At 36.8% G+C, this 21,061-nt stretch overlaps 3 protein-coding genes and 1 pseudogene across 3 annotated transcripts in view; 2 read left to right on the top strand and 2 right to left on the bottom strand.

Moving 5' to 3' along the window:
- Nucleotides 1–1,365: 1,365 nt before the first annotated feature.
- Nucleotides 1,366–5,802, bottom strand: LOC111794690 (translocon-associated protein subunit alpha-like). Its single transcript, XM_023676799.1, has 8 exons — nt 5,630–5,802; nt 4,852–5,016; nt 4,712–4,762; nt 4,160–4,248; nt 3,144–3,221; nt 2,797–3,000; nt 1,832–1,903; nt 1,366–1,733 (listed from the first exon to the last, which is right to left on the bottom strand). Exons 1-8 carry the CDS (start codon nt 5,694–5,696, stop codon nt 1,683–1,685), a joined length of 777 nt encoding a protein of 258 aa, XP_023532567.1. The 5' UTR covers nt 5,697–5,802; the 3' UTR covers nt 1,366–1,682.
- A 1,095-nt stretch (nt 5,803–6,897) lies between these two features.
- LOC111795180 (protein XAP5 CIRCADIAN TIMEKEEPER-like) lies at nt 6,898–10,168 on the bottom strand. Its single transcript, XM_023677465.1, has 12 exons — nt 9,901–10,168; nt 9,713–9,778; nt 9,551–9,615; nt 9,235–9,344; nt 8,969–9,047; nt 8,798–8,874; nt 8,641–8,702; nt 8,420–8,551; nt 8,281–8,334; nt 7,960–8,025; nt 7,276–7,350; nt 6,898–7,173 (listed from the first exon to the last, which is right to left on the bottom strand). Exons 1-12 carry the CDS (start codon nt 10,069–10,071, stop codon nt 7,123–7,125), a joined length of 1,008 nt encoding a protein of 335 aa, XP_023533233.1. The 5' UTR covers nt 10,072–10,168; the 3' UTR covers nt 6,898–7,122.
- Nucleotides 10,169–10,968: 800 nt separating this feature from the next.
- On the top strand, nt 10,969–14,874 carry LOC111795182 (annotated as a pseudogene).
- Nucleotides 14,875–16,027: 1,153 nt separating this feature from the next.
- Nucleotides 16,028–21,061, top strand: part of LOC111795181 (triosephosphate isomerase, chloroplastic-like) — a 7,542-nt gene continuing 2,508 nt past the window's right edge. The window contains exons 1-3 of the mRNA XM_023677466.1: nt 16,028–16,358; nt 16,462–16,488; nt 18,047–18,116. Coding sequence (XP_023533234.1) covers nt 16,191–16,358; nt 16,462–16,488; nt 18,047–18,116 — 265 coding nt within the window. The 5' untranslated portion in view covers nt 16,028–16,190. The remainder of the gene's footprint in view (nt 16,359–16,461; nt 16,489–18,046; nt 18,117–21,061) is intronic.

Here is a 21,061-nt window from a genome sequence, read left to right as displayed (position 1 = left end):
TTGATCTTCATTTACGTTATGAACTTGTAGTTAAACCATAAGCCGATTTATGATATATTACAATCATGAGCCTGCTATTTCCAGTATAGCATGCATACAAACAATGCACTAGGACATTCAAGCATGATAAAAAGTACGCAGACATGACATGTGGATATTGTTGTACGTAACATACAATCATGCACTCAATGTCCCCATCGAGTAAAATTCTAATATTACCGTAATATGAAAATAATTGTACTTCCTTCACTTGCTACTTGCCACATTAGTAACATTTAAAAATAATGCATCATTTAATAGAAAAATACAATTAAATTCACGAACAGTAAAAGAATTTCAAGTATCTATCTAGATATGCTTTCGACCATAAAGTCGAAAGTAGACAATGAACATTTAAATAAATATTAACAATAATAGCAAATATATTATTAGAAACAATATATCAGGGAGGGTAGAACATAATTAAAAAGAAAATCTCAATCACTGATTATTATTTGGCATCATCCAACTGCATCTCCACAACACATGGAATCAAGAACTTTAATGGAAAGAGCACCTAGATTTTAACTACTAATAGAGGCAAAAAGTTTTGGCATTCAAACGAGGAGGTTGGAATAAGAACAAAGTTTGAAGCAAGGCAGAAGGCAAAAAGGAACTTTAATGAATTGCACATCAACTGCTATGTTTGACAGATTGGTGTAGTAAATTTTGGAAACCAAGAAACGTGAACCAAAGGAAACCACCACCACCCCACATGAAAAAGGGAAGAAAATAATACAATTATGGTAATAACAGCACAACCGACCTACCTACAACTGCATAATTGGTTTGGTTTCATGTGATTTGACAGCTCAAAGAATTAAAAAGGAACACCAGAAGCTAATAACAGATACAACAAAGGTCAAATCCCACATGCTACCTTTTAGGAACTAAAAGTTTATCAATGATTCTTCAATAGGTATAGTGGGAGTTCAATTGGATGAATATTGCTAGAAATCAACCACTTTACCTGTGCATCTTTTTGGTGTTTATTTCTTGAAAATTCAAAGCCTATAATGAATAATCAAGCCCTATATTAAGCATAATAATGGTCAGAAATAACTCTGTAATTAATAAAAGACATAAAATAAGTGAATTCAAGTTAGGGTGGTCATCAATCTAATATGAGTTATCTTGACAACCAATGGTTCTCGGAAGCTGGCTGGGTACAATGGATATCAACAAAATATAACAAGTAAATTCTTCTAAAAAGGGATAAAAAGAACAAATAAAACTAGTGATGATTGGAGCACTAAAATGCATTTTTAGAAGGTACTCAGACCTTGCAATCCTATCAAAAGGAAAATTAGATATCAACAAGTAACGTCAAGAAAGTCAAGGTGAGGATAGCTCAGTAGATATGTACATAAATTCGAATTCCACACACCATAATGCCGTCAAACAAAAGAATATGGTAAAAAAATTGGATTAAATTAAAAAATCTCTATCGTGGCTATTCATATCATATCTGCGTCAGTTCAAATTTGAATAACTCTTCTCCAAAGTCTACACTGGCCTATTTTCCAAAAACTGGTATCACGATGCGCCTCTTATACAATTCAGATGCCTAAGTGAGTGACAAGAGTGCGTATTATGTGGTACGTGTCTAGCGAAGAAAAGGAGAGGCAGACAAGATGAGTGATTTACTTCTTTTTCTTTAATTTGTTTGACGATGACTGAGAATATGCAGTGCCCTGCATATCAAAGAGAGGAATATATCAGTCTCAGTCAGCAGTGAGATGAAACGACTTTAAAATTCTAATCAAATTTAATTACAAGCCGATGAATTTACCTCAAGCCATTCGTCTAATGATGCATCTGAAGCCTTGGTTCCAACTTCAACCTTAGGAGCCCTCTTGGTTTTCTAACCAAATAAAAGAGCATTGTAAGATAGCTTCTTAATATGGGCGCGCGGGGTAAAGTCAAGAAGCTAAATAGAGAATGTTAAATGTTGGAGCAATAGAACAGTCAATATCCATCAACTCATGATCATGAGGGTAAGAAATTCAGAATTCCAATCTAATTTCCAATNATATATATATATATATATATATAACAGTTTTACTAAAAAAATAGAAAAGAAAAGAAAAAGAAATACAAGAGTTTTCCTATTTATTTGATTTTAACAAGATCGTTTTCACCAATGAAAGGGAATAATTACAAAGTGAAGAGATGAGAAGTCCTCGCAACCTAAACCAACGAAATCACAAAAATCCATTCCAATCTGCAACAACTGTTTTCTTTTAAAAAAAAGGACAGAAATTACAATTAGTCAAGGAGCTAAAACAAAAAAAACCCATAAGTACAAAAATCACGTCCAGTTTTTGCTGTAGAGGAAAGAAATCAATGGTGTGAGACAATGGTCTTTTGTTAGCCAATGATTCTTCTCAAAATCTATTATATAAACTTATTGCTAAATAGATGCAAATTTTTCCCGAGGAAAATAAATGCAATAATTTTAGTGAAAATATACCTGTTAAAAATCAACCTTGATAGGAAATTGAGAAGATTTGATTGATCAAAACAATACAGAAAAAAGATGATAAGAAATAGACCCTTGAGCGAGGGGAATTACCCAATCAATCTATAAATTTTTAAGCAGATTTATTAAACACTCAGCTAGATGAATCCTTTTTTACGGTTAAACATAATTCATCCACAGGAACGCTGCATATGAATCTTCAACACTGATATTCAGAGTTTGCTGCTCAAAAGTAGAAAAAAAAAACCTAAAATTTAGATTCAGCAGATGTGTACCTTGGAAAGATTCTGTATTTGACCATGAATCCATAAGCCAAGCAACACGATTAGTGCAATTCCAAGGGTAACGAGAAATACAGATTCAATGCTGAGAAAACCACTGGCTTCAGCAACTTCAATGGTACCATTGAAGAATGTACTCTGATATGGATGCTGATCCATCTCATAAATGATGGTTCCAACAAGATCAAAATTCCCAGGCTGCACAAAGAGAAGAAATGCCCTTTTAGCTATTTTTATGGTATGCGTGCTTGAAGTTCAAAAACACACAGACCAAAGAAAAATAATTTTGAAAACAACACATCAAATTTCAATGTAGAAGACCATCACAGCAACACAAAGACCTGAAGATATTTGCTGACAGCAAAAAAGTATGGGAAAGTTGCTTGTGAGGATGCTGGTACTGATGCATTATTAAAAGGCTGCAACCAAAACAAGAACATAAATGTAAGAAAATAATAGAAGGTAATCAACTAAAATCAAAACGCTGTAGCAAGCAATATGTACATACAGGCACATAAGAAAGCTTACAAAAAATAAATAAGACCTTTCGTTTTTACTTTTTTTAGAATAAAGAACTCAAGTTATGTGCGAAAAAGGACTTCACGAAAAAGCCAAAAATATAGTGTGAGATTAAGCATCCCTTTGTAAACAATTAACAACTATGTTAAGGAGACCAAACACACCTACAATAGAATTTGCAAAAATCATGAAGAGCTCATAATCACAAAATAAGAAATTAACAGAAATCCAAGAGGAAACAGAAAATTATATCTTCAAATTCCACACGTTCTCTACAACTCTATTACAAATTTTCTACTATTTCTGTGATTATCTACGTAGAAAGGATTACATAAAAGAATGCAACACAAGTTCAACTACAATGCAGTATCTTAACCTGATTGTAGTGCCTCCTCTTTTCTTGGCCTTAACCTATGCACTTCTTTTAGTTTATCTAGTGGCCATTTCTTGTATCGAGTATATGTGGCAGGTAATTACTGTTAATGTATGTTAATAAGGTCGAACAGCAATAGTATCTCCTCCTAAGCTTGTGGCTCAAGAAAGGTGATTTATATTATGGATTCTAATAAGCTAAAGCAGGCACAAAGCTCCAAGAGATGAGAAAGGCCATGCTTCCAGAGATTTGGTTCATATCTCACAGCTTTAACTCAATCAAGAATTCACCCCCCTAATATACAACATAAGTGAAATGACTGCTATATCACGAATACTTAAGCCCAGTGAGTAAAAGTTCTGGAATTTTATTGGCACAAAATCATGCTTGCAGATAGCAGACCAGATAAATATTCAGTGAGTTGATGAAAAGCGCACATATACATTAACCATGCTTTCACATTACCTGTGCGGTAAGATTTTGAATTAGTACTCGGTGATCAAAAGTGTAATGAACACTGGCTTTAATTGAAATGACATTCAAGCTAGAGTCCCCTGTTTTTTCATAAAAAATAAATGAAGTAAGAAACATATCAAACAACTAGCAGCAATTGGAAAAGGAAAATATATATATATATATATATATATATATATATATATGGGAGAACAGCAGTAACTCCATTGAGAATATGTGAAGGAAATTTTAAACAATCCTTTCAAGAAAAAGTTCTTAAATTGCAGCTTGCGGTAAAACGGCAACCTCAATGTTTTTTGTGCACCCAAGCCCTAGTAAGCCTCACAATTACAAATAAAAAGATTAAACACTGCAGAAATTGGAAAAACAGAAAGACACTCAAACTGGAAACCTTGCATTGCTGAGGAGACAAGACAGCATGGATTAACTATCATTAAAACCACATAAGGCACCAAATGAACTATAAAAATGCCACCTATTGCTGATTAGAAACAGAAATATTAACAATATAGCATAATTAGTTGATAATTAAGGGTCAATTACCATCATTTTTCACTCCTGCTAATAGCTCGGCCTCTTCTCCTGCCACCACAACTGCAATTGGGGAACTTATAGATTGCTTACACTATTTTACATCGTATCCAGAATAATATTTTTCTGTTCAACTTAAATGGAATACTCACTACGTGCGCTATTTTTGGGGAAAACACACACGGTATCAACCCCTGGAGCCGGGCTAAAGCTCCCGTCACCAAAATCTTGCTCATCCTCCCCAACAGTCCCCAAGTCAGTGATATCTTTAACGGCCTCTTCAGATTCCACACTCGCACCCGATTGACATCTAACAACTATAGGAAATGAAAAAACGAAATATATACAACCTAAGTAGAATAAAATTATACATAAAAGTTCATCACATTGTGGAAGATGGATAACAACTTTCAACGAAAGAACTAAAACAGCTTTTAATCAGAACGAAAACGTTTGAATCTCGCGTGTCAAAGTCCCTAAACGAACCCAAAGATCGAGCTTAATTTATACGGTTAATATGGATACGCTAAAAACGCTACCCAATCCATTTTGTGCATCCGTTCAAAGGGGAAGTTATCAAACTGAAATCAGCTAGAATGAGAGTCGAAAAGCACTAGATTGACAATCGAACAGCATATAAATGTTGAAAAAAAAGAAATTACCGCGAAAATTATAGCTGGAATTCAGAAAATCTAACGCGCACAAATCCAACAGAAAATCGGCTCTTGATATACATGAATTGAAAGATATACAAATGCAATGTAAATAGAGAGACATACATCGGCTCTCGATAAAAATGGAAAATTGAAACCATAACCGCGCATGCAAAATCTAAATTCGATTAAATCTAAAGATAACAGCTTAAACATATGCACATCAAAAAAAAAAAAAAAAAAAAAAAATCTAAATACAGAATCAAGGAGGCAAAACCTTGGAGAAAAGGCAACGCAAGGAGGAGGAGTGCAAAAATGAAAATCCTGAAGGCCTTCGACGCCATGATTGAGAGCTCCGTATACTGAAGTGGCGTAGGTGCGTTGCTTGAGAAAGAAAATCAGTGAAGAACGCGCGGATTATCTTAGGTTCTCGGGTCAAATCGCTTTGGCCATATTACTAAATTCACTCCTAAATTATAAAATTTACCTTCAAATTTTGCTCCTCATTAATATATTATTGCTCATTCATATATACATACATATATATATATATATATATATATATTATTCATCTTTTATATTTAACTCAAAATAAATTTTACTGGTATATGGTATGTTTTACTTTTGTATATCAAAATTAGTTGAATTATATTTAAATTGATGTATTGAATTATATTCAAGTTAAAAAAAATAAATAAATAAAAAATAAAAAAAATAGAAGAGAAAAAGCTCTTTTAAATAATAAATGGAATTCTCCTTTTAAATATTAGAATATTTAAATATAACATAAAATATTTGTAAATCCAAGTTCTTTTACCAAATGAAAAAGTAATTTTAGCACAAAATTGATATATGGAAAGAAATACATCACTTTGACCGAAAGTTAAAAACTATAAATTTTTACTTGATTAATAAATTTTTACTTAATTTAAAAAATGTTGGCTTCAAGTGGAATTATTATTATTATTATTATTATTGAAACATGATGCATTAATTTGTTTACATAAAAAATAAATTATTTATAGATTTAATAGGTATATTAAAAATAAAATGTGAGTATGATGTTAGAATTAAAATAAATATTTATATATACTAAATTTATAGTTAGTTATCAGATTACATTGATCGTCTCCCATTCACGTCTAAGTGACGCAAAATTTCTTATTTCAATTTTATAAATTATCTATATAATCTAAAGTTAGGCACAATGGGAAATCTTATATAAATACATTACTCGTATTGTTGCCTTCGTATTGTTGCCTTGCTCTCGTCCTGTCTTACGTATAAATAACAATTTGAACAGTCTAACATACTAAAGATCTCCGGTTTGAGTTTGTGCGACGTCATATCTTTCATATCAATTTTAAAAATTATTTATCTAATTTAAAATGAAATCTTATACAAAAACAATTACTCGTATTGTTGCCCTGCCTCTTGTCCTTCCATACAAACAACATTTCGAACAATTTGAAGTTCAACGAGAGGGAAATCGATCTAACGACAACGTAAACGTAAGCTCATTCCACCCTAAACTAAACAGCTTTCTAAAGAGAACAATATGATTATCTCAATGCTACGAGCCAAATGCTTAAATAACACAATACACATCCCCATTCACAACAAGAAAAGAAAACGGATACCATGAAAAAAGGGCTTGATATCAAATTCCTTATTTCAAACATACTCAAGCGTGCATAATATTAGCAGAGGTAAGAAAAAAACTGAGGATTCAGGGCATAAATCATACTACCCGTGCTGTATGTCATAGAATCAATCCCCGTGGATGGTGTACCGCTCCCATTTCTTGGTTGGATCGTATATCTGCAACGAACGGGGAGGGGATTAAAGTTTATGGAATTACCAGACAAGGAGAATCGTCAACACGAACAATGTTACCAGCAGAACAAGAGATAAGAAGCTTACCTCCCATCTTGAAGCAGGAAAGATATGCTTATTCTTCTCGTACCAGTGCCTCTCAACAACTTTCCCAGCATGAGACTGTCAGAAAATAAAACAAAAACAAATGATGAGAGTTTAGAAAGTGATAGTAACAGTATCATCAAGAACATAACTTGTGAAGAGGCATCTTCCTTTCCTAAACTAAGTTAACTGGGGAACGAAGCATTCGGACTCGTTTTAAAACTTTGAGGGAAAGCCCAAGAAGGACAATATCTGCTAGCGGTGGACTTGAGTTGTTACATTAACGCTTCTTACTAAGTTAATTGGGAGATCCCACCTCGGTTGGAGAGGGGAACGAAACATTCCTTATAAGAATGTAGAAATCTCTTCCTAGCAGACTTGTTTTAAAACCTCGAGGAAAAATCCGAAAGGGAAAGCCCAAAGAGGACAATATCTGCTAGAGGTAGATTTGAGTGCTAACACTTCTTGCTAGACTTTTATCATTGCAACGTGGGTTTGATCAAATTTTGCCAAGGTGAGGGGAAATAACATAAATGGAAACCGCAGATTATCAAATGCAAATAATATACTATTGAATTTGATAAGACATGTATAAAGCTACTCTCTGATTCCACCAACTTCGCCGAACTTACATTGTCGAGCAATCATAATAAGAATGCGTACATAAAATAAATTTAAAACATATACCTCATCCTTCTCGATTGTTGCATCAGCAGTTGTCCGAACATCCTCGTGTACGTCAAAGTGGAAAAGCTGAGAATCAAAAGAATTGATAAGAATCAAAGAATTGCAAATACATGACAACAGGGTAGTCATAGCTCATTAAAAATAACAAAATTGTTCTTCAATGAGGTGTATCAATAAACCTGAAATCTAAATCAGAGGCAGTGAAGAACAAATTCTGGAATGATTACTCTCAAAGACATTCGAACATCCAAAACATGAACTTTCTATGCATTAAGCGAACACGAACTACAATTTCCAAAAAAATGCTTAAAGAAGCCTTACCGGGCCACTTTTGCCTCTAGCCTTGTTCACAATAAGCTCATAGAAGCTATGTTGCTGCACAATAGAACAAAAAACTCAGCACACTCACCCAGAAGCAAAGACCAAAAATAATATCACAACGATTTCGAAGTTATATTACATGTGGTATTATAAGATCCTCCTTCACATATAGCAAATTCTCTACCGAGGTAGTCCTAATCTCCCGAAACTCAGGAGCGAGTTGCTGCTGTACAGCCCGCAGAAACTCTCCAATTCTATCACCTTTTCGTGCCTAAAAGAAAACAAAAAACAAATACAAGACTCAAATGAGCTCAGGAAGCGACAAGAAAACAGGATTATTCCTAGTTGATCATTAAAAACCTGAATGACTCGTCTATGCCCAGTTCCATCCCAATAACTGTAAGTAATTTGAAGTGGCTCGCCTGCGACACAAGGGAAAGATTTAATTACTTCGTCCGGTACCATATCACCTAATATGCAACCATGAGATCTATACAGGGCTCAAATATAAAATTACTTCGAATTTGCTCCTGCTCCCGAAGCCACTGTTTCTTAAGCCTTTCACGCTCAGCTTGCTCCTCAGCTTCCCGCTCACTGTAATAGAATCCTCAATCCCCCTAAGCTAAAACATTAGTCCCAAAAATATATATAAGATGTAGGGAGAGTAAGAGAAAGAAGGATGCCACACCTATCAGGCAAAAAGCTAGTCTCCACTGTAGGATCTTTCCCAAGTTTATCACGCCCAAGCTTCCTTGGCTCCAAATTTTCTATGAAACACAAGAACAAGTTTGGATTATTAAGTGGTCATGGCTAATAAGTTACAACATCTGGGCACTGACACAAGAAGTCGATTTCCTTCAAACTATTACGTTAAAATGGTATGAGTTTTATACTACATAAGTCTCGTCGTACAAAAATGAAATATATTTCAGATAGAACAAGAAAAATGCTTACTATCATCATCGTCCTCATCGCTTCCTTTCTCAAAATCATCAGAGAAAGACAAACGTGAATTTCCCCTTATTTTCCTTTTCCTGCGTTTTTGCAATTGGAGTTCCTCTTCCCTGAAGACAGGGAAATAAAACGATGAAGGGAACGTTATAAATCACGACTCTCCAGAATTGTATGATATTGTCCACTTTGAGCATAAGCTCTCATGGCTTTGCTGCCTTTGATTTCCCCAAAAGGCCTTATACCAATGGAAATGTATTCCTTACTTATAAATCCATCAACAACGCCTTAATTAGAAGAAGACAATGAGAAAACTCACTCTCGTTGTAGCTTTTGAAGTTTCTCCTTCTCCTCCTCCTCAAATTTGTTTCGAATGTTCACTCTCTAGGGTTAAATCAACAAAAACAAACGGCTTACAATTTACATATGCTTTTATTAACAGTAAAAGGAAAAGTGTTCATATCATATTTTCTTTCTTTACCTTCTCAACATACTCTTCTCTCGTCACCAGACCAACAGTTTCCTTCTTGAATGCTGTCTCAAGAATCTGAAATACCACCAACAAGAATTAAACAAAATTTCAACACAAGACCTAAATAACTGGTCGCAAAATCCACCGTCGAAATTCGAAAACGATGTAAGCCAGAGAAATCAAAATGTAATAAGAACCTCAGAGGTACTGGAGCCAAATTGAAGGAGACCAGGCTGGCCTTTGTCGGAGGCAGTCTTGGCCTTGAGCTCCTGGATTTTCCGGCGCTCAGCTTCCCTCTGCTTCTCGAGTCTTCGAATCCTGACGGCGTCTTGTGCAGTGCCGACGTATCCATCTCCCATGCCCGACATCTTCTTCCGATCTTTCTACGGTTGTCGCCGGCGCGCTAGTTGCCGCCTTTCGGAATGGATCGCAGATGGAGCAATAAGCGGTAATCCGGAATTTTATTGAATTTAATTTTGTAGATAGAAATATCATAAAATTCGTCCAATATTTATGAAATTAAAAAATAAATAAATTATTTTTAATTATAATTGAGTGCTACCATTTTTAAATATTGTAATTAATCTTAATTTGCTAAAATTATTAATAATTTAGGATGCTTTTATCAAACGATTTGATTAAGATGAGAAATAATAAAATAACAAACTAAAAAATAAAACAAAATGGTTAATTAATTTATTTTATTTATTTATTTATTTTCGAGCACGAGTTTTTGTCTGTAAAAAAGAAATCAAATGGATTCAAAAGAAATCAAATGGATTCAAGGGGGCTTTTCGAGAACGTATCAATACGCTAAATTCACACTTCTAGTTGCTTCATGCCATAAATAAACGCGAACACTCAAGGAATCTGTCGGACAGATAGATTCACATCTCTTACAACCAACACAGTCTTCCTCCCTTTTTGACTTTCTATTCCTCGGGAAGCGCTTTATTTTCATTCATTCATTGATCGAAGGTAGTTGTAGCTTGCTTCCAAGTCCAAGCGCGGGTATTTTTAAAATAAAATATTAATAATTTTTATAATAAAAAAATATATTTAAAAGTATTTTTTAGATTTCGTTTTTTAAGTTTAAGCATATAATTGAAATTTTATAAAAATAAAATACAAAAGAATACTTTTACTAATTTAGTCTTTAATATTATAAATCTATTATTACAATAAATAAAAAAATTAAAGTAAAAACTTAAATAAGTTTTGGAGCGAACATAAAAACAAAAATATATTTACGTTTCCATCTCTCGTGAATAGTTTGAACTTTCCACTGGCCGACATCTTATCCACAGTGTTTTGCATCGAAGATGCATCTGAATTCTGAAAGAACTACAGAGACGTCGTCAAACCGTTAGTCCCGACGGAACCTCGCCACTTTCACGAGGACCGGTGGATGTCTCCGGCAGCCATGGATCAACCACGCGACGCTCCAATTCCGAATCCTGTCACACCCTCCATTGAGCTTTCAGGGCACCCAAATCGCTCCCAATCCAGCTCCAGGTCTGTTCTAGAATCCGCCATTTCAAATTCCTTTTGTTTTTCCGATGTTTCGATTATCCGGTTGAGCACGGTTAGGAACCACGACCTCCACATATGATATTGTTGGTTGGATGAAGAAGAAAAGTCCACATCCACTAATCTAGGAAATGATCCTGAGTTTATAAGTGAATAATACTAACTTCATTGGTACGAGGCCTTTTGAGGAAGCACAAAACAAAGCCATGAAAGCTTATGTTAAAGTGGACAATATCATACCACTGTGGAGATCCGTGATTCCTAACATGGTATCATACCATTGTGGAGAGCCATTCCTATATCGAAGGCATAATAAAAAATGACTAAGACTACAAAAGAAAAAGGAGTCGAGCCTTGATTAAGGGAAGGCGTACTTTGTTCGAGGAGAGGTGTTGGATGAAAAAGAAAAGTCTTACATCGGCTAATTTAGGGAATGATTATAGATTTATAAGTGGCTAATACGGGACTTCTCTCCCAACAATCCTCCCCTTGAACAAAGCACACCATAGAGCCTCTTTTGAGGCGTATATAGTCCTCCTTAATCGAGACTCGACTCCTTCTCTAGAGTCCTCGAACAAATACACCATTTGTTCGACACTTGTGTCACCTTTGACTATACCTTCAAGTCTTACGATTTCTTTGTTCGAAACTTGAGGATTCTATTGTTATGGCTAAGTTGGCATGAGTCTGATACTATGTTAGGAACTACGATCTCTACAATGATATGATATTATCCATTTTGAGCGTAACCTCTCGTAGTTTTGCTTTTGGTTTTCTTAAAAGACCTCGTATCAATGAAGATAGTATTTCTTACTTGTATCGTTCGAGCTAACGAAAGAACTGTTGTTGAACTATGTTTTCTATTGATTTAAGAACATGAATTAGCTAATCAATTTTCTGTTTCCGCTGCCAAAGGTCTGAATGTGAATTGAAGGATTCTGCAGCTGCTAGAAGAGTTCAGAAGGCTGATAGAGAGAAACTAAGAAGGGACAGATTGAATGAACAATTTGTTGAGCTGGGAAGAGTTTTAGGTGAAATGAAAACACATTCATATGTTCCCACAATGCCTGTTTTTCTAATCCTACAATCATTTATACTTCTTGTCTCGATTTTCTTAGTTAATGCATCGTTTTCGCTTTCTTGTTCTTTTTCCGAATTCAACGTGGACGTATCATGTCATTTTCTGTAACAGCCCAAATCCACTGCTAGCAGATATTGTCCGTTTTGGCTCATTACGTATCGCCGTCAGTCTCACGATTTTTAAAATGCGTCTTGTAGGGAGAGGTTTCTACACCCTTATAAGGAACGCTTTGTTCTCCTCTCCAACCAATGTGGCATCTCAGATTCCTCCCCATTGGGGACTCAGCGTCCTCACCTCATCGGTTTGAGAGGGGAATGAAGCATTCCTTACAAGGGTGTGAAAACCTCTCCCTAGCAGACACGTTTTAAAACCATGAGACTAATGGCGATATGTAACGGACAATATCTATTAGCGGTGGGCTTGAACTGTTACATTTTTCTTTCTCAATTATTTATTCTTGGCGTCACTGTCTGTGCAGTCGACTCGATTAGTGATACTTACATTGATGTTATCTGTAACTCTGCAGATCCTGATAGGCCCAAAAATGACAAAGCAACCATTTTAGTGGATGCAATTCAGTTGCTGAAGGATTTGACATCTCAAGTAAACAAACTGAAAACTGAGTATGCAACATTAACAGAAGAATCGCGTGAGGTGATATAGATTTACTTTTATGTGCATACTAATAAAGCTAGACGTGTTACGTCAGTTGGAAAGGAGAATGGAACATTCCTTATAAGAGTGTGAAAAGATCTTCCTAACATACGTGTTTTAAAATTGTGAGACTGACGGCGATACGTAACAGGCCAAAGCGGACAATATGCTTAGGCTGTTACAAATGGTATCATAACTAGACACCGAGCAGTGTGCCAGCAAGGACACTAGACCCCAAGGGGAGGTGGATTGTGAGATCGCACATCGGTTGGAGAGGAGAACAAAACATTCCTTGTAAGGGTGTGAAAACTTCTCCCTAATAGACGTGTTTTAAAATCGTGAGGCTGACGACGATACGTAACGGGTCAAAGCGGACAATAGTTGTTAGCGGTGGGCTTGGGCTGTTACAAATGGTATCAGAACCAGACATCAAGCGATGTGCTAGCGAGAACGTTGGGCCTCCAAGGGGGGTAGATTGTGAGATCCCATATCAGTTGGAGAGGAGAACGAAAACATTCCTTATAAGAGTGTGGAAACCTCTCCCTAACAGACGGGTTTTAAAACCGTGAGGCTGACGATAATACGTAAAGGGCCAAAACGGACAATATCTGCTAGCGGTGGGCATGGGCGATTACAAATGATATCAAAGCCTGACACCAAGCAGTGTGCTAGCGAGGACGTCGGGCCTCCAAGGGGGGTGGATTGTGAGATCCCACATCAGTTGGAAAGAAGAATGAAACATTCCTTGTAATGGTGTGGAAACCTCTCCCTAACAGACACGTTTTAAAACCGTGAGGCTATCGACAATACGTAACGGGCCAAAACGAACAATATTTGCTAGCTGTGGACTTGGACTGTTACAAATGGTATTAGAGTCAGACACCGAGCGGTGTGCCATCCAGGACACTGGGCCTCTAAGGGGGGCAGATTGTGAGATCCCACGTTAGTTGGAGAGGAGAACGAAACATTTCTTATAAGGGTGTGGAAACCTCTCCCTAACAGACGCATTTTAAAACCGTGAGGCTGACAACAATATGTAACTGTCCAAAGCGGACAATATCTGTTAGCGGTGGGCTTGGACTGTTACAAATGGTATCAAAGCCAAACATGGGCTGTTACACATGGTATCAAAGCCAGACACTGAGCGATATGCCAGTAAGGATGCTGTCCCCCAAGAGGGGTAGATTGTGATATCCCACATCAGTTGGAGAGGAGAACAAAACATTCCTTATAAAGGTATGGAAACCTCACTAGAACATACGTGTTTTAAAACTGTGAGGCTGACTGTAATACGTAATGGCCAAATCGGACGATATTTGCTAGCGATAGCCACGATTATATTACTCCAAGAAGTTAATATTAATATTAGTTCATCATGCACTTTGATTCACTTGCAGCTAGCCCAGGAAAAGAATAATCTAAGAGAAGAGAAGGCATCACTCAAATCTGATATTGAGAATCTCAATTCTCAATATCAGCAAAGACTCATGGCTACTAACTCTATTGTCATGGCCCCTGCTCCCTTTCCATTTCCAATGCCAATGCCAATGCCACCAGGGCCATTTCCTCTACATCCAACCTCGCAGCCTTACATGTTCTTCGGAAATCAAAATCCTAGAGTGATAGCAAACCCATGTTCCCCGTTCGTCCAATACATAGCTCCTAATTCCATGACTGAGCAGCAGTCCTCCCGACATGCACCGCCTTTCGTTCATCCAAGCAAGCACGATTCGTCGTTCGAACAATCGAACGACACGAACAGGAACGAAAATAATCCATCAGAAGTAGAACTAGAGGAGAGTTCTTCAAGTGAATGTTTTTATCTCGTAGTTTAGAGGCTAATTCGTTTAGTAGCACGCTTAATGGACGAAAAACTACTTGATATATGAAGTTCAAGTTCGCCCCAGATGGTATGATATTGTTCCCTTTGAGTATAAGCTCTCGTGGTTTTACTTTTAGTTTTCCCAAAAAGTCTCGTACCAATAGAGAAGTATTTTCTTACTTACTTATAAACTCACGATTAACCCCATAATTAGCTAATGTCGTTTTGTTTCCTTATGCTAAACTCCCAGGTTATGTCGTTGTTGATGTATGATAGACGGTATTTGGTGTCAGAAGGAAATGACTTTGATATCATGTAGAGGTGAATATATACATGCACGATATCATGAGGGATTATATTCAAAATTTTGGAATTACGGGACGAGAGTTGTCGGTCTCGAGCTTGATCGAGGGGGAAAGGCCATTAATGCTGCAGCTATCCAGAAATTTGAAGGTCTTGAATGAAAGGTGGAAAAGCATTTAAATCAAGAGAGCTCAATAACAGATATATTTCAATTGGTTCACGGGACATTGGTGAAGTAGAGGAATACAAGAGAGCTGTGGAGCCCTCTACTTTGTATGGCTTGAAATCTTCTTGGTCTTAATCTAGCAGCGTTGTGTAAAGAAGATTTAGAGGATTTTGACTTGTTATTCGCTCTCTTTTTCGTGTTCGAGAAATGCTGAAATAATCGGTGTCTTATCCACTTAGCTATGAATTGACATTAGTGCCGAGTACAGTGACAAAATGAATGTTTGAAGTACCGCTGTTACTCAGTAACGTGGGTTGGCTTGGATTACTGAAGGCAGCGCGCTTTGGGATGTGGAGGAGATATTATCGTCCAACTCCCTAACCTAATGTGGCACCAGGTTCGGACCGCAGGAAACTATAGCATGGGAGGACATCTAATCCTTTTGTTGTTGCAAGACTGGCTAATTGTATGCAGAATGCTCAAAGACCCTTTATTTTGGAAGGCACGTGAGTCCAACTGCTGTGTTGAATGTGTCACTGACACTACACTATGTAGATATCTCTATCTGTGCATGTGAGGCGTTGGGCGGTCCTAGAAACGGTGGCAAGGTTCAAATAATATTTGAATCTAATTATAACTTCAAGCTTTCAATTTAATTAATTACTCAACCTTTTAATTTTATTTACACTTTTAAAAAATAAAATAAAATTCATATTTAATTTTAAACAAAAATTTATTATTTGACGTACAGAAATTTGTCTGTGGGTACCTGGAGAGTGACAACACGCGCTTTCCACATCCACTTTATTGACTCGCACTCACCTAATCCCGATCAAGCGGCGGAGGAGAGCCGGAGCGTGCACCAAATATAACTCCGAACGAATCCTGATTTTTACCAGAGCCTCGAAGGTATCCCTAGCTAAGCTCGGCCATGGCGGTGGTGTCTACTTCTCTTGCATCTCAACTCTCATCTGTCCGGTTGTCAGGTTCCAACTCCGACATTTCTCAGACTCTATTGCAAAACGTTCGCTCACAAATCCGCCTTGCATCCTCAAGGAAAGGCTCCCGCGGCGTTGTTGCCATGGCCGGCTCCGGAAAGGTATTGAACCTTTTTTCATTAGTGTAAGAGGACGAGAAGCTACGATGAAACTTTTTGCTTATTTCTAATTTCTAATTATTATCGTTCTTTGTTGTATTTGCAGTTCTTCGTTGGTGGAAACTGGAAATGCGTAAGTTTCTTCATTATCGATAATCTTATTGCTAAAGATCTGTGATGGATAGTTATACATGTCGAGCAAAAAAGTTCTTATGTACGGTATACATGCATCCTATGATTTTTCTTCAATCATTCTATGTTTTTGTTCTGTCCACAATCTCTCGAGCATCCATATAAAACACAAGTCTTTTCACCGTGTTTCTAGAACTTTGCTTTTCAGTAACAACTCGCGATGAGAATGTGGTTGATTTTCATTTATTTATCAACTATTAATTGGTTTAGTTGGATTTGTATGAACCTCCTGTTAGCTACTAAAGGGAAATATGTACAAATCATTTGAAATAGATGAAGCATTTAGATAAATAGACCACATTCTTCTTTGTCTGTATTGTTAGTTGAACACGACTCTCCACAATGGTATGATATTGTCATGAGATCATGGCTTTGCTTTGGGCTTCCCCAAAAGGCCTCATACCAATGGAGAGAGTATTCTTTGATTATAAACCCATGATCATTCCCTAAGTTAGTCGATGTGAGACTTTCATCATCCAACACCTCCCCTCGAACAAAGTACGCCTCCCCTTAATCGAGGTTCGACTCCTTTTTCTTTTGGAGTCTTAGTCATTTTTTACTATGCCTTCAAGGAGGCTTGACTCCTTTTCTTTTGGAGTCCTTTGTTCGACATTTGAGGATTTACCAATCTATTGGCACGACTAAGTTTAGGGCATGGCTCTGATACCATGTTAGTTGAACACGACTCTCCACAATGGTATGATATTGTCCACTTTGAGCGTAAGCTCTCATGGCTTTGCTTTGGGCTTCCCCAAAAGGCCTCATACCAATGGAGAGAGTATTCTTTGATTATAAACCCATGATCATTCCCTAAGTTAGTCGATGTGAGACTTTCATCATCCAACACCTCCCCTCGAACAAAGTACGCCTCCCCTTAATCGAGGTTCGACTCCTTTTTCTTTTGGAGTCTTAGTCATTTTTTACTATGCCTTCAAGGAGGCTTGACTCCTTTTCTTTTGGAGTCCTTTGTTCGACATTTGAGGATTTACCAATCTATTGGCACGACTAAGTTTAGGGCATGGCTCTGATACCATGTTAGTTGAACACGACTCTCCACAATGGTATGATATTGTCCACTTTGAGCGTAAGCTCTCATGGCTTTGCTTTGGGCTTCCCCAGAATGCCTCATACCAATGGAGAGAGTATTCTTTGATTATAAACCCATGATCATTCCCTAAATTAGTCGATGTGGGACTTTCATCATCCAACATGTATAACTTCATTTTCATGGGCAAAATGCTTTAAGTTTAAAACTGGTTAGGCTCAAGCTATCCCTTCTTAGATCATACAAAGGTTCTTCTGCCACTTCTGAATTATAATGATTGAAATCTTCATAAACTTTCCTGTCTTCTAATACTTGATCATACAAAGGTTGTAAGTTTAAACTGTACTGGATCCATTGTAGTACCCAAAATAAAGTCAGTTTTCTTCCTGCTACTAATTATTTCTGATTTGTGATCGACTTATATAGATTCTTTCCTCTTTATTCTAATTTCCAGAATGGTACAAAGGAATCTATATCCAAGCTTGTCGCGGACTTGAACAATGCAAAGTTGGAAGATGACGTTGGTAAGTTAAGTCTTATATTGGAGGATGCCTGTTATCACCGTTTCATTATATGTTCTTGTTATAAAAAATAAAAAGGTCAGGTTTGAGGTTGCAATTTTTCCCTCTCATATTCACTTGGCAATCAATGTACGCAATTCCTAAAAAACAAAGGTGGCGTTTGATACCAGCCTGTTCCTAACTTTATTACATCCCCTCCTTTTTTAAGAATACTTATATCAAGACATCTATCAATTTTATAGTGGGTTAGCATTAGACTTTTGATATAATTAAATTTACGGGAACCCATTAGCTTGAACTTTTGAACTGATTGGTGATTTAATATTGTATTAGAGTAGAAGGTTCTTTGCTCATCCTGTGTTCGAANAAGGAGGCTTGACTCCTTTTCTTTTGGAGTCCTTTGTTCGACATTTGAGGATTTACCAATCTATTGGCACGACTAAGTTTAGGGCATGGCTCTGATACCATGTTAGTTGAACACGACTCTCCACAATGGTATGATATTGTCATGAGATCATGGCTTTGCTTTGGGCTTCCCCAAAAGGCCTCATACCAATGGAGAGAGTATTCTTTGATTATAAACCCATGATCATTCCCTAAGTTAGTCGATGTGAGACTTTCATCATCCAACACCTCCCCTCGAACAAAGTACGCCTCCCCTTAATCGAGGTTCGACTCCTTTTTCTTTTGGAGTCTTAGTCATTTTTTACTATGCCTTCAAGGAGGCTTGACTCCTTTTCTTTTGGAGTCCTTTGTTCGACATTTGAGGATTTACCAATCTATTGGCACGACTAAGTTTAGGGCATGGCTCTGATACCATGTTAGTTGAACACGACTCTCCACAATGGTATGATATTGTCCACTTTGAGCGTAAGCTCTCATGGCTTTGCTTTGGGCTTCCCCAGAATGCCTCATACCAATGGAGAGAGTATTCTTTGATTATAAACCCATGATCATTCCCTAAATTAGTCGATGTGGGACTTTCATCATCCAACATGTATAACTTCATTTTCATGGGCAAAATGCTTTAAGTTTAAAACTGGTTAGGCTCAAGCTATCCCTTCTTAGATCATACAAAGGTTCTTCTGCCACTTCTGAATTATAATGATTGAAATCTTCATAAACTTTCCTGTCTTCTAATACTTGATCATACAAAGGTTGTAAGTTTAAACTGTACTGGATCCATTGTAGTACCCAAAATAAAGTCAGTTTTCTTCCTGCTACTAATTATTTCTGATTTGTGATCGACTTATATAGATTCTTTCCTCTTTATTCTAATTTCCAGAATGGTACAAAGGAATCTATATCCAAGCTTGTCGCGGACTTGAACAATGCAAAGTTGGAAGATGACGTTGGTAAGTTAAGTCTTATATTGGAGGATGCCTGTTATCACCGTTTCATTATATGTTCTTGTTATAAAAAATAAAAAGGTCAGGTTTGAGGTTGCAATTTTTCCCTCTCATATTCACTTGGCAATCAATGTACGCAATTCCTAAAAAACAAAGGTGGCGTTTGATACCAGCCTGTTCCTAACTTTATTACATCCCCTCCTTTTTTAAGAATACTTATATCAAGACATCTATCAATTTTATAGTGGGTTAGCATTAGACTTTTGATATAATTAAATTTACGGGAACCCATTAGCTTGAACTTTTGAACTGATTGGTGATTTAATATTGTATTAGAGTAGAAGGTTCTTTGCTCATCCTGTGTTCGAACTCCCAAAATGTAACGACCCGACTTCTCGCATACGTTCCGGTCAGAAATGTCACTTAACACTAAAAGTTTATAGTTAAAAATACATGAATAGATGCTAAAAGACACTTTAGTGAAATCATGCATGGGTACACCTTTCTAAAGAAATTTTGAAAGGCATCCAATTTAACCAAATAGTTCAACAATAAGAACGCCTTCAATCCAAAATTCCCTAGTTCCCATAAACTAGGAGTATTCTAATGAAGTTTAAACAAGTAATAAAATAAACCCAATGCAGAAACGTATCAAAGTAAAGAAAAACATAAAGATGCCAGAGTTGCCCCATGATCGGCTTCTCCACCCTGCTTGTCACTCCTATGCTATGACCTTGCCCTTACTTGAAAATCACTTTAAAAACAGGACAAGTATTAAATATACTCAATAAGTCACTCCCCTATTGTGGCCAGATATACAAACCATTATACAGTTACCCAATCAAAATCGAGGAACCCTGGAGGTTGATTACTCAAAACACACAAAAACACACCGGGTGTAATCTACTTACTAAAAACCGTATTCAACAATCACTCCTCAACGAGCATACATGTCTAACCAGATGTAGAAAATAAAAACGGTTTGAGTTTCAATAGAAAGGTCTCTTATCTAGAGATTTTGCTATAATAATTCAGACATGTGGGTCCTATTCCCACTTTCCCAAAAGAGTTATGCTTGGTTGGTTAGCATGTCGACGACGGTGCAGTGTGATGACGATATGAGCGATGATACATGGCAGGGCAGTTGGTAGCTGTCATGACGGGTGTGGGCAGAAAAAAAGAATAAAAAACAGGAGAAGAAGGGAGGTGGCGGTGTGCATAAGGAAGGAGAAGAAGATGGAGATGACGGCGAGGTTTCGGGCTACGTTCTACAGAGAGAGGGATGGCTAGGGTTTCGTTTCTTTCGTTTTTTTCCCTTGGCTAGGCTTTTACATAGAATGTCATTTTCTCCCCTATTAATATTATGTTTCGCTTGTTAGCTCTTCCTACAAAATTTCAAGCCTACAAGTGTTGAGAAGTATCAGGAGTGTTGATATAATTAAATTTACCATAACCCATCAACTTATCAACTTAAGTTCTTGGGTTGATTGATTGGTGATTTAATATTTACATTAATTTATTAGTACACCTGAATTGCTGATGAGGATGAATGACATCTTTTGTTCTAAATTCCAATAGTCTCTCTTTATATCCCCCCCC

This window comes from Cucurbita pepo, chromosome LG05 (genome assembly GCF_002806865.2).
Source record: "Cucurbita pepo subsp. pepo cultivar mu-cu-16 chromosome LG05, ASM280686v2, whole genome shotgun sequence".
Lineage (NCBI taxonomy): Eukaryota > Viridiplantae > Streptophyta > Magnoliopsida > Cucurbitales > Cucurbitaceae > Cucurbita > Cucurbita pepo.
Note: the sequence above shows the minus strand (reverse complement) of the source record. Positions and strands in the feature narration are given on the sequence as shown.